At 44.3% G+C, this 12736-nt stretch overlaps 1 protein-coding gene across 2 annotated transcripts in view; it reads right to left on the bottom strand.

Moving 5' to 3' along the window:
• Positions 1 to 11861, bottom strand: part of ST8SIA6 (ST8 alpha-N-acetyl-neuraminide alpha-2,8-sialyltransferase 6) — a 116672-nt gene extending 104811 nt beyond the window's left edge. The window contains exons 1-2 of one of the 2 annotated variants that reach the window (XM_072651632.1): positions 11322 to 11861; positions 11057 to 11140 (exon numbers count right to left, since the gene is read on the bottom strand). In XM_072651632.1, the coding sequence (XP_072507733.1) occupies positions 11057 to 11140; positions 11322 to 11491 (254 nt within the window). In that variant the 5' untranslated portion in view covers positions 11492 to 11861. The remainder of the gene's footprint in view (positions 1 to 11056; positions 11141 to 11321) is intronic. The other variant, XM_072651631.1, reaches the window with a different exon arrangement.
• Positions 11862 to 12736: the final 875 nt, after the last annotated feature.

Consider the following 12736-nt stretch of genomic DNA (forward strand, 5'->3'; position numbering starts at 1 on the left):
GATCAGGACCCTCTTTTTCAGAAGATACTCACATACGCATGTACACACTTAGAGCTTTTCATAATGCATGCATACTAACATACATGTGCAATGATTTTTTATTTCAAAATTTAACACACTGCATTTCAAAGTTTTTTTTTAATTAAAGCAATGTGATATAATGGAGAGCCAGTTTCCAAATGTGGAAGAACTGGGTTCAAGTCTCACCCCTGAAACTTACTGACTGTGTGAACTTAGACAAGTCACTTAACTTTTCTACCTCCTAGACTAGGGGTGGGGAACCTGTCCTAAACAATTCTCTATGAATCTGAGTTGCAGAAGAATCGCCCACTGTCATTTGTAGAGGGTTTCCTCACCAGGACTTGGTTCCCTACAACCAACGTAATCATTGGTCCAGTGAAAAAGAAAAAGTAACCTTCAACATAATCACGTAAAAGAACCAACTTTTTGGAAGACTCACCTTTGAAATACTCTCAAAATCTTCCCAGAATCAAACAATCTCAGAACTGGGAGGGAGTTCTCTACCTTGTAGCTCTTCTAGACCAACATATGATATGCCCAATCAGTGGTCATCCAGCTTCTATCTGAAGACCTGTAGTTATGGAAAGCTCACAGTCCCCCACAGCATCCCACTGTATTGCTAGGTAGCTACTCTTTACCATACTAAGAAATGTGACATTCAATTCTTATGCTTTTTCATTTTCTCAACATAAAGGGAGTATTTCTTTAGTCAAAAGCTTTCCCTGCATCTACTGAGATAATCAAATGATTTTATTGTTTTTAATATTAATATCACTGATTATGTTTATGGTTGTCCTAATGCTGAATCAACACCCCCCCTTCCACTTCTGAATGGCTCTCATTTGCCCAGCTGGTTTTCCTTGTAGCCAGTCTGAATCTACTTTGCCATTTCTAATCATTGGTCCTGCCCTTCTGAGATAAGAAAAATAAGTGATTCCTCCACAATGCAGACATTCAAGTACTTTAAAAGGCAACTTTTTCTACTTTTCTCCAAATAAAAAGATTTTGGTTTGTCACAATTCTGAATCCCCCAATTATTCTACACATCTTTCTCTGAGCTGATTTCAAATTTGTCAGTGTCCTTCATATACTATGATGGTTAGAATTGAATGCAACTACTCCAGATTTGGTCTGATCAGGACAGAGTACAAATGAGACTACCAACTGCCCCCTCCTAGGCACTATAATTCTATTAGTACCCCCCTTGACGTAATGTTTTCCAAATAAAGATGATGCAAAATATACTTTTTAAATTTAGTACATTGCTTTCCTGCAAAGATATTATTTCCTTAGAGAGTTGGCTGGATCCAGTGAGAAGTTAAGTGATTGACCAGGGTCACAGAGTCAGGAAATGTCAGAGGCAGTCAACGCTCAACAAGCATTTAAAGGCTTAATTACAACATGACTAGCATTGTGCTAAGTGCTAGAAATGCAAAGAAAGGCATAAGGCACTCTCATGAAAATGCTAATAACTAGGCCCATACAAGACAAAAACAGACTGAATTCAAACCTATATCTTCCTGACTCCAGTGCCAGTTCTCTATCCACTATGTACAAAAATTTTAAAACACTCAAGTTCATTATAAGAGCTTGCCTTGAATTTTTAACATGCAGTTTTTGTTTTGTTTTTTTAAACACATACCTTTACAAATATCTTCTGAAATTACACTGCCTATATCTCTCCCTCCCTCCCAGACAGCTATCCCTGTGCAACAAAGAATTTTTTCAGTAAAAATAAAAAGAGAAAAAAAATCATTAAATCACTAAAAAATCACTAAAAGTGAAGGAAAAAGCCCTGAAAATATATGCCATGTTTCATATTCATGGGCCTCCAACCAATGCAAAGAAGTAGGGGAAGGTATTTTCTAAAATCTCTTCTTTGGGGACATATTTGTTCTTTCACATTGAGTTTTAAGATACGATTTTTTACATTCTATATTTAATTCATCTTTTTCCAAACCCACACTATGCTACATTTTATTAAATTATGCATGGAGATACATTTTAAAACTATAGAATCATATATTACTTTAAATGATCTTACTGTACTGAGTAAAATCCACCACAACAATTAACTTATTATACTCTCAAACATCACTATGCATAGAACACCTTTGCAAAGGATGCTAGATGTTAAGGTTAACTAAGCACTACATTCTGAGTAAGAATGTCCTGGCTGCAACAATAATGCCAAATTGGAAAATGGAAGGGTTTAATTTGAGCCCCAAATCATAAAATGGGGTCATTTGGTATACCCCATTAACGGTGGTTGGGTAGCAGGCATAGCCCTAAAACATAAAATTCACAAGTGCTTGGGTGAACCTCCAAAACATAAAATGTGGAGACATTCACAATGTAAAGAGTATAGACTAGGCACCAAAGCACAAAAGGTGAGGTGTCTCCTGAATAGACAAGACAAGGTGAAAAAATGAACCTTAAAATAGAAAATGTACGAAACAAAGGTATACAAAGGGTTAACAAATGTAAGGGGTCCCCAGTTGATAAATGGTCAAAGGATATGAACAGGCAATTTTCAGAGGAAGAAATTAAAGATATCTATAATCATATGAAAAAATGCTTTAAATCACTTTTGATTAGAGAGATGCATATCAAAACAACTCTGAGGTACCACAACACACCTATAAGATTGGCTAACATGACAGAACAGGAAAATGATAAATGTTGGAGAGGATGTGGGAGAGTTGGAACACATTCATCGTTGGTGGAGCTGTGAGCTCATCCAACCATTCTGGAGAGAGGTTTGGAACTGTGCCCAAAGGGCTACAAAAATGTGCATACCCTTTGACCCAGCAATATCACTACTAGGACTGTATCCCCAAGAGATCATAAAAATGGGAAAGGGTCCCACATGTACAAAAATATTTATAGCAGCTCTCTTTGTGGTGGCCAAAAACTGGAAATCAAGGGGATGCCCATCAATTGGGGAATGGCTGAATAAATTATGGTATATGAATGTAATGGAGTACTATTGTGCTATAAGAAATGATGAACAAGAAGACTTCAGAGAGGCCTGGAAGGACTTATGTGATCTGATGCTGAGTGAAAGGAGCAGAACCAGGAGAACTTTGTGTACAGGAACAACCACAGTGTGCAAGAGTTTTTTCTGGTAGACTTGAAACATCGTAACAACGCAAGAACTTAAAAAAAAATTCCCAATGGTTTTCTAAGGTAAAATGCCTTCCACACTCAGAGAAAGAACTATGGAATTCATTCGCAGAATGTAGCAGATCATGTTTGTGTGTGTGTATTATGTTTTGATTTGTTATATGATTTCTTCCATTTATTTTAGTTCGTCTACACAGCATGACTATAGTGAAAACGTATTCAATAGGAAAGGATATGTAGATCCTATATAGAATTGTGTGCCACCTTGAGGAGAGAGGGGGTTGGCGGGGGGGGGGGGGTAGGTGTGGGGAGGTAAAAATTTATGGTAGTGATTGTAGAACATTAAAAAAATAAATAAAATAATAATAATAATAAAACAAATGTAAGAGGTACAGAGTGGATATCCACAAGAATAAATAAATTACAGAAATCAAAAATACAAAATGTAGGCTAAGTAAATGTAATATCAAATGAAAACATGCAGTTCTGGGTATATGTTAAATTAGGAAGTTCCCGATGTACCCTGGTTCCAGAGAGAGTGGCTTCAAAGAAAAGGGTACCATGAAACACAACTTCCAAGAGCCAAGATGATGGGGTAAGCAGTAAATAACTGTAACTCTCCTATACTCACTGCCAAAGAACCCTAAAATAGAGCCCCCAAACAAATCCTGGAACAACAGAACGAGTAAAAAAGACTTAGCCCAAGAAACTTGGAGGATTGGCAAGAAAGGTCCATCTCAATTCAGTGAAAGGGGAGCACAGTCCAGGAAGTATCCCAGCAAACCAGCAGCAAGTCCCACCTCAGCAAACCAGCAGGAGATCCTGAGCCCCATTGTGGTGGAAGAAGCAAACACCAACACCAGGACCCACCATATGCCTTAGGGCAACCATGGGAACAGGCAGACTCTAGCTCCAAGAACTGCCACATGCTTCAGTACAGCCTCCAGGGTCAGGCATTTTCCAGCTGCCACACCTCCAAGTGCTGCAGTATAGCCCCCAGAAACCAAGTAGCAACCAACCCTACGGGTGCCTAAGCAAACACGCAGCTACTAGCCAGCACCACCCCTGAGCCCTGGGCAAACAGGCTGCCACCAGAGAGCAGACTACCACATGCTTCAGTGTAGCCACTGGAAAGCGTAGCAACACCCCACTGGACCTCAGCACATGCTAGACACCACCACTAGCACCCCAGCTTAGCACTGGGTAAGCTTCCAGATCCCTACAGCCTCCACTAGCACCCTACCCCTTCAGTACAGTACCAGACATGAGGGTTCCCCATGCGCCTCAGGGCAACATCAGTGCAGGACCAGGTAAATGGCCAGGGCCTGCAACCACTAGCACAAGAAGCCTGAGACAGAGTCCCTTTCACCCTGGGAGCAGAGATCAAATTTAAAAGGAAAAGGCCAAAAAAAGAGCAAGAAAATTATTTGATCACAGAAAGTTATTATGGTGACAGGGAAGACAAAACACAAACTCAGAACACCGGGCAAAGCCCCAGAGAAAAATGGAAAGTGTCTCAAGCCCAGAAAGAACTCATGGAAGAGTTCAAAAAGAAGTTAAAAAACATATGAGAGAGGTAGAAGAAAATTGGAAAAGAAATGAGTGGTACAAGAGAATTATGAAAAAAAGAGTCAACAGCTTGGAAAAATGCTTAAAAAATAAAATTGGCCAAATGGAAAAGAAGATACAAAAATCCACTGAAGAAAACAACTCCTCATCAGAGTACAACTGACCAAATGGAAAAGAAAGTACAAAAGCTAATTGAAGAAAACAACACCTTAAAAGTTAGAATTTGGAAAGTAGAAGCTAATGATTCTATGCAACATCATGATTCAATCAAATTCAAAAGAATGAAAAAATGGACCATAAAATACTCATGGGAAAAACAACTGACCCGGAAAACAGATTCAGGAGAGACAATATTAGAATCACTGGACTATCTAAAAGCCATAATCCAAAGGAAGACCTGATCAGCATCTTTCAAGGAAAGGAAAACTGCCCTGAAGTACTGGAACCAGAAAGGAAAATGGGCATTGAAAGAATCCATAGGTCACCTCAGGAAAGAGATCCCAAAATAAAAACTCCTAGGAATGTTATAGCTGAATTTCAAAACTATCAAATAATGAAAAAATACTGTAAGTGACCAGAAAGAAACAATTCAAGTATCAGGAAGCTACAATCAGGATTACAACAGGACTTGGTAGCTGCAACATTAAAGAATCAGAGATCATGGATCATGATATTCTGGAGGGTAAAGGAGCCAGAACAACAACCAAGAATCACTTACCTGACAAAATTAGGCACAATAAATCAAGCAAAGAAGTAATCCTTCAAAGAAATAGAAGGATTTCAAGCCTTCATAAGGAGAAAACCAAAACTTAACCAAAAACTTGACCTCCTGTATCAAGACCCAAGAGAAGCATAAACAGATAAAGCAGGGAAAAGAAAACATAACGGACTTAATAATGCTAAATTGTTTATACATCCCTATATGGGAAGATGATACTTATTACTCTTAAAAATTGTATCACTAACTGCACAGAGAGAAGGAATATATAGAGAGAGTATGAGGATAAGATGAATTTGAGGAATGACATTAAAAAATTAAAGGATGAGAAAGAGGAGTACAAAGGATGTAGAAGGAAGGGAGAGGTAGAATGGGGTAAACTATCTCACATAAAGGGGCCAGAAAAACCTATTACAGTGGAGGGGAAGATAGGAAGGTGGGCAAATGGGCATTGCTTGAACCTTACTCTTGGGATTGGCTCAAAGAGAGAATAACATACACAACCAGTTGAATACAGAAATTTATCTTGCCCAACAGGGAAGTAGGAGGGGAGGAGGCTAAGTAAAAGGAAGGGAGGACCAGGAGAAGGGAAAGTAGATCTGAGGAGTGCTATAAATAATTTTTGATTAGAGAAATGCAAATTGAAACAATTCTGAAGTACCACATCTATCAGATTGGCTAATATGACAAAAAAAAAATGACATGTTGGAGAAGATGTAGGAAAATTCAGGCACTAATGCACTATTGATGGAGTTGTGAACTGATCCAATCATTCTGGAGAACAATTTGGAAGTATGCCCAAAGGCAAACTGTGCATACCTTTTGATCTAGCAATACCAGCACTAGGTCTATATTCCAAAGAAATTATAAAAAAGGGGAAAGGACCTACGTGTGCAAAACTGTTTATAGCAGCCCTATTTGTGGAAGCAAAATACTGGAAAGTGGGGTGATGCCCATCAACTGGGGAATGGCTGAACAAACTGTGGTTTATGAAGGTAAAGGAATACTATTGAGCACTCCCCACAATCAAGCTGTATCAGTGTGGCATGTACCAAATGTATAGTCATATGCTGTTTCCTCTGACAGAATATAAGCTCACTGAAGGCAAGGGTTTCTTTTTAAACTTTTGTCTTTGTAGTCTATTCTCGGTGCTTGGCATTCCCAGCTGCTTACTAAATGGCTGCTGATTTACTCATTTATCTTTAGGATCTCAAAGTTCCACAGGGGAAGTCAACCCAGGAGAGATATTAAATTCTCAAGAATGAAATTCTGAAGACAAAAAAGAAAGCAATTCTAGCAGGATGGAAAATTGGGAGTCATAGGAAGAGACCAATATGGATGCACAGAGAACTTACCAATCAACTGAGATTCTTTAAAGTTATATACAGAATATGGAAGGCTTGGGAAGAGAAAATGAACAACAAAAAAGCACAGCATCCTCCTGTGACAACAATTCAGGGCCACACTTGGTTCTAGAGAAGAGATAAGAAAATTAACCCCTCCTCCTCCTTCTCTGGAGGGGTGGAAGCCTATAAGTGTATATACACTGTTAGGTTTGGTTGATGTTTGATTAGTTTTATTTAACTGCCTTTTCCCCTACTCTTTTTTGTTTCAAAAGAAGGCTGAGTAGAGAGAGGAGGAGAGAATATATTCAGAACATATTGAATATATATATATATATTCAACATATGAAGCTGACATAAGAATATTCATAAAATTATTTTTTTTAAATAATGGAAGGAGTGCTAAAACCTTAGAAGAATGTTAAGGATGACAAAAAGAGGTGGTTGCTTTTTAGATTTTTTTGAGGAAAAAGGAAAGACCCAAGTAAGACTAGGACTACTATGGAGGGCAGATGGGATGGTGATAATTGGCAAGAAAAAGAGGGCTATTTCATACTTATTCTGCTTGTTTTTTCTGCTAAAGAGATTGAATGACCTTTGGACTAATGGCTAGTGGGAGGTGGTTACTTATTGAATATAAATAAATAAATAGGTTTGGGCTTTTTTTTTAAGTACCTAAATAGCACTGTTGAATTCAACTCACCAAGCCCACTACATTTTTCAGGTACTGAAAGAACTGTCAGCTCTGATTACAGTCATCTTTTGAGGGCCAGCTAGGTGATGCAGTGGATAGAGCACAGGGCCTGGAGTCAGGAAGACTTGAGTTCAAATCCAGCCTCAGACACTTACCATGACGCTGGGCAAGTCACTTAACTCAATATGCTTCAGTTTCTTTATCTTTCAAATGAGCTGGAGAAGGAAATGGCAAACCATTCCACTATCTTTGCCAAGAAAATCCCAAATGGGGTCACAAAGAATTGGACACAACTGAAATGACTCAACTACATCAGCCATATTTAAAAGGCCTTGGGGGACGGAGGAAGCACGACACTACTGGAGAAGGGCAAATGTACCAGTTTTCAAAAAAGGGGAAAGAGAACAAAGACACTAAACTCTAGGCCAAGCGAATTCAACTTTTATTTCTGGCACAAATGCTGGAAGGAATTATTAAAGATGAAGAGGCAACAAAACTTGCTCACAAATAGTCAACATGGCTTCATAAAGAACAAATAATGATAAACTAATCCTATCCCCACCATTTTTTGCAAGTGTTATTAATGATAAACTAATCCTATCCCCACCATTTTTTGCAAGTGTTATTACCAAGCTGGCAAATTAGGGTAAGTTTACCTAGATTTTAGTAAAGTGTTTGATAAAGTATCACACGCTATTCTTGTGGATAAGATAAAGAAATGGGGGCCAAACTACAGTGCAACTGTATGAGTCCAGAACTAGTTGAATGAACAGACTCAAATTAGCCACTCTGATCTACTTAGCAGGTCTCCAGTGGGGTGCCTCAGGGATCTGTGCTTGGTTAGCAAAGGGATGTTTAACATTTTTATCCATGGCCTAGAGAAAGGCACAGATGACATATTTATCAGATTTGAAGGTAACACACAAAACTAGCAGGAATAGTAACCTATATGCTGATAGAATCAGAATCCAAAAACATCTGACAGGCCAGAACACTGGGCTGAATCTATTCAGTTGAGATTTAAAAGGTATAAATGTAAAGTCTTATGATTAGGCTCAAAAATCACAGATACAGTATGAGAAAGGAACTTTTAGGCAAGAGTTGGGGGGAAGAAAGATCTTAAGTTTTTAATGAATGACAAAGTCAATATGAACAACTGTATGAGGAAGAAGAAAAGGAATGTTTCATTTTCTTTTTGTATCCCCAGCACTTAACGCTACCTGGCAAACCCTTAATAAATGCTTTTTGATTAATTGATTGATTGACTCATGTGCCAGCCAAAAAAGCTAATGGGATCTTGGCTGCATTAAGACAGAGAAAGTTTCCAGGAACAATGATATGATAGTCGCATCATATTCTGCCCTGGGGTCAAGGATAAATTTTGTAGGGCTCTCTGAGTACCATCAAATAGCAAAGGATTTAGATAAGCTGGAGATTGTCCCAAAGAAGGCAACCAGGACTGTAAGGATCCTATGTCATATGAGGATTGTCTGAAGGAACTCAGGATTGTTAACTTATAGAGGAAGAGAGTTGGCCAGAGGATGGGGCATGGGAGTAAACTGATAGCAGTGTGTAAGAATCTGAAGGCTTCATATACAAGAGGTTGGTCTTATTCTACTCATCCCCCAAAAAACAGTAACAGGAACAATCAGTATATGCTGCAAAATCGTAAAAGTAGGCTTTCTGCCAGAAAAACCTGATGGTTAAAATGATCTAGGGGTGTGCTGGAGCCAGCTCTAACCAGCTGGTAGCAGACAGTTAATTTTTCAGTGTCAGCACTTACACTTCAGAAACCAGCAAATTCTATGAATCAGGCCTGGATCTGTTGTTTTTTTTAATTGTCTAGATAAGAAAGTGATTAGAAACTGTTAAAAATAATGGAGATTAAACTTTTGGTGGGTTCTTTTGGAGAGAGGATTGTTAATCATTTACCAGTCCATCCTTAGAGCTACCCAGAAGTGGAATGGGTTGCCCTTCTCCCCAACTGGATGTCTTCAAGAGATCCACTATCACCTGTCAGGTAGGTGACATGTTTTGTCCAGGATAGGTTGAACTAGATGGCTGCTGGGTTTCTTCCTAAGAAACTCTAAAATTCTGTAATTCTGGTAGACTAAACAGACAGACAAATAACATAATGATACAGAGGCAAATGTACTTTAAAACATACTGTTGGGGGTGGGAGACTTGAGATATTATTCCTAAGGTTTATCTAAACCATCAGTGGCTTCTTTAAAATTCCTTCCTTCTTGCCCTCAACTGGTTGTCTATCTAATCTTTGTATTCCACAGCAGCTAAACTCTCCTAACTGAAAAGAAATGTTCCATCAGGCAGTTCAGGAGATAGCTTTATCTCCTTCCTTTTCTCCTCTCCATATCCCCTCGGCTCCCTGTCCTATTCCTCCTTGGGCTGTCCCTTATCTTTGGATGTTTTCTGCTGCCAAATAAACCCTGAGACAATTTCCTCCTCCCCACCCACCAGGCAGTCATCCTTTCTCCCTTCATATCCCTCCACCTTCAGAGAACCATTCATGGAGGGTGCAGCACACAAGACCTAAGCCCGCACAACCCCCAAATAACCTTGATTCTCGAGGATTTGGCCATCTTCATTCCCACGTGCTGCTCTTATGAACTGTATTATCTGCTTAACATACATTTCAAGTAAAAAAGAGGGAGGGACAGACAGCGGCCTCTCCGTGCCAACTTCAGAGATCACGCGGGGTACGGCTCCCTCTGCGCCCCCCGTTCCAGCAGCCGGACCACGGGGCAGGATCTTCCCGCGCCCTCTCCCTCCCCATCACCTCCGCACACGTGCCCGGAGCAGGCTGGCGCTGCCTCGGAGGTGCTCGGTGCCCACACTTGCGGTCCCTCTCTTCCCTGCAGCTCTGCCACAGAGCGCAGGCAGCAGGCACCAGGGCCGGGGCCCCGGGGAGGACGGGGGGCGCAGACGGGGGCGCCTCGGGGGAGGAGGAAGGGTCAAGGAGCCCAGGCGAGGGTGCAAGCGCAATCTCTAGAAGCCAGGCTCTCCCGGTGCCCTTAAAGTGTTCTGAACACGGGAAAATGGGGTTTTCTGGGATCTTACTAGTTCTAGACGAAAGCAGAAAAGCAAACGTGCACAAAGTTAGAGCGATGGCATTCCTTCACATCAGAAGAGGCTGGCGACCACGCGTGTGTCTGTGAGGGACCCACCCGCGCGTGGCCCGCGGAGGACCCCGCGCACCGGGGGGCCCTGCAGCCCCGACAAGCACCCACGCACGGCGGGGGCACGGGCACCGAAAAGCCCAATTCCTACTTTGCCGGGGTGCACACGCTACCCACAGATTGATTTTCACTCCACCGTCACATCCGTGCCCAAAGCGGCCGCGTCTTTAGTGATGGACGACCAAGAATAAAAAAGAAACCAAGCCCACCGAGAGACGCTAAAGTGGCCTTTCCCTCTGCCCATCAGTTACCGTCACCGACACCGGGCATTCCGGGCGGCCCGGACGGGGAGCGGCGCCAGCCGCGGGGAGAGCGCGGACACGCCGCCGCCGGGGCACCCCGCGGGGCCCCCTGCCCTCCCGCAGCCCCCCTCCTCGGCCGCCCGTACCTGTTTGCGGAGGGTGAGAAGCGGAGCCTCCCGGGCATTTTGGGGCTAAAGTTGACGGCTGCCTTGGCTTCGCCTCTCCAGTCCCTGGGGAAGGGAAGCAAACTAAGTTGTCGGCTCGGGCTCGTCCGCCGGCGCCGCGACCCGAGGGGCCCTCCCGCCCCCGGAGCCTCCCCGGGCGTCCCGCTCTGCGCCCCTCCCCGGGGCTCGCCTCCGGCTCCCGGGCTCCGCAGGCGGGCGCCCCGAGGACGCCGCGCGCCCCCTCTACCTGGAGCTCTGGGGCCCGGGGGCTGTGAGCCACAGGAGGTAGAGGAAGAAGAGCAGGCTGGCGAGCACGGCGAGCAGAGAGACGGCAGCCCGCATCCTGCCCAGCCCGCTGCCGCCGCCGCCGTAGCGGCGGCGACGCCAAGCACGAGCCTCTAAAGGCGGCGGCGACATCGAGGGGCGGCGACAGCGGCGGCTCCCGAGCGCCCGAGAACCAGCGAGCGAGCGAGCCAGCGAGCGCAGCCGCCCCGGCCCGCCCCTAGGGGGCGCTCGCCCGCCGGCCCGCTCCCGGGCGCCGAGCCCTCGCGGACGGACTTGGGCGGGGGGCGAGGGGGTGGCAAGGCGAGGGCCGAGGGTGAGCCAAGGATGAGCCGAGGGTGAGCCGAGGAGGAGCCGAGGAGGAGCCGAGGGGGAGCCGAGGGTGAGCCGAGGAGGAGCCAAGACTTTCCAGGACTTATCCCGAGTGGTCACCCTCTTCCCGCATTCTTGAATTAGGTTTTCAAGAAAGTCCACGGTTCGAGTCAAACCACGAGGCCGGTAAAGCGCTTACTCTGCGCCGCACAATGCTAAGCGCTGGCGCAAGCAGAAAAATAGTCCCTGCCCTCACGGAGTTTACGTTCTAATAGGATAAGCCAACTCTTAAAGGGAGCGGAAAAGGCGGGGACAAGGGGGAATGGACTCTCGGTGGTAGAGCAAGCCAAGGAACGTGGCCCCGAGGAAAACGAAGACGAGGCCCGAGGTCTTCCTCAACAGGAAGTCCCAAAGGATAGCCATCACCCCCAGAGAGAGGGCCAACGGCGCGGAGGGTTTTACCAGCTAAGAAGTAGGCCCGGCTGGGAGGGCACTTCCGGGGCGGATGAGTTGGGCCGCGAGACCATGTGTCACACGTGTCACACGTGGAGGGAACCGCGAAGCGAGGGGCTCGGGCTGAGAAAGTCACGTGATTGCGAGGGTCGTGGCCGCTGCCAAATCGTCGTTTCTCCTTCCTCGGGGAAGAGGGAGGTGATTCCACGACACGCACATGAACTGGATTTAAGTGAGGCTCGCTCTCTCCTCCCAAGCACGTACATGGGTCCAGCGGGCAGATATCCATCCGGACGACTGGCCATGGCTGCCAGCACTGCGGGCTATCGCTGTGGAGATGGCCTGGACGATTGAGACAGCGCCCCCCTGTGGAGCTCACCGGAACAACAACCACGAGGCCGTGGAGGCCAAGATGGGGGGGGACACCTAGAGAGGCAAAGACCAGGCCCACCCTCCAGGAGATCGTGTCTCCTGGAAGGGATAACTTTAATGGGGGACCACCGAGAGGCGCATCCTTCTTGGAAGCCGGTCCCAGTTTAATTGGGATTAAGAAAATAAATAAAGACATACATAAATGTGTGTGTATACATGCACACATGTATACACACATATACA

Source organism: Notamacropus eugenii, chromosome 3 (assembly GCF_028372415.1).
Source record: "Notamacropus eugenii isolate mMacEug1 chromosome 3, mMacEug1.pri_v2, whole genome shotgun sequence".
Taxonomy (NCBI): Eukaryota; Metazoa; Chordata; class Mammalia; order Diprotodontia; family Macropodidae; genus Notamacropus; species Notamacropus eugenii.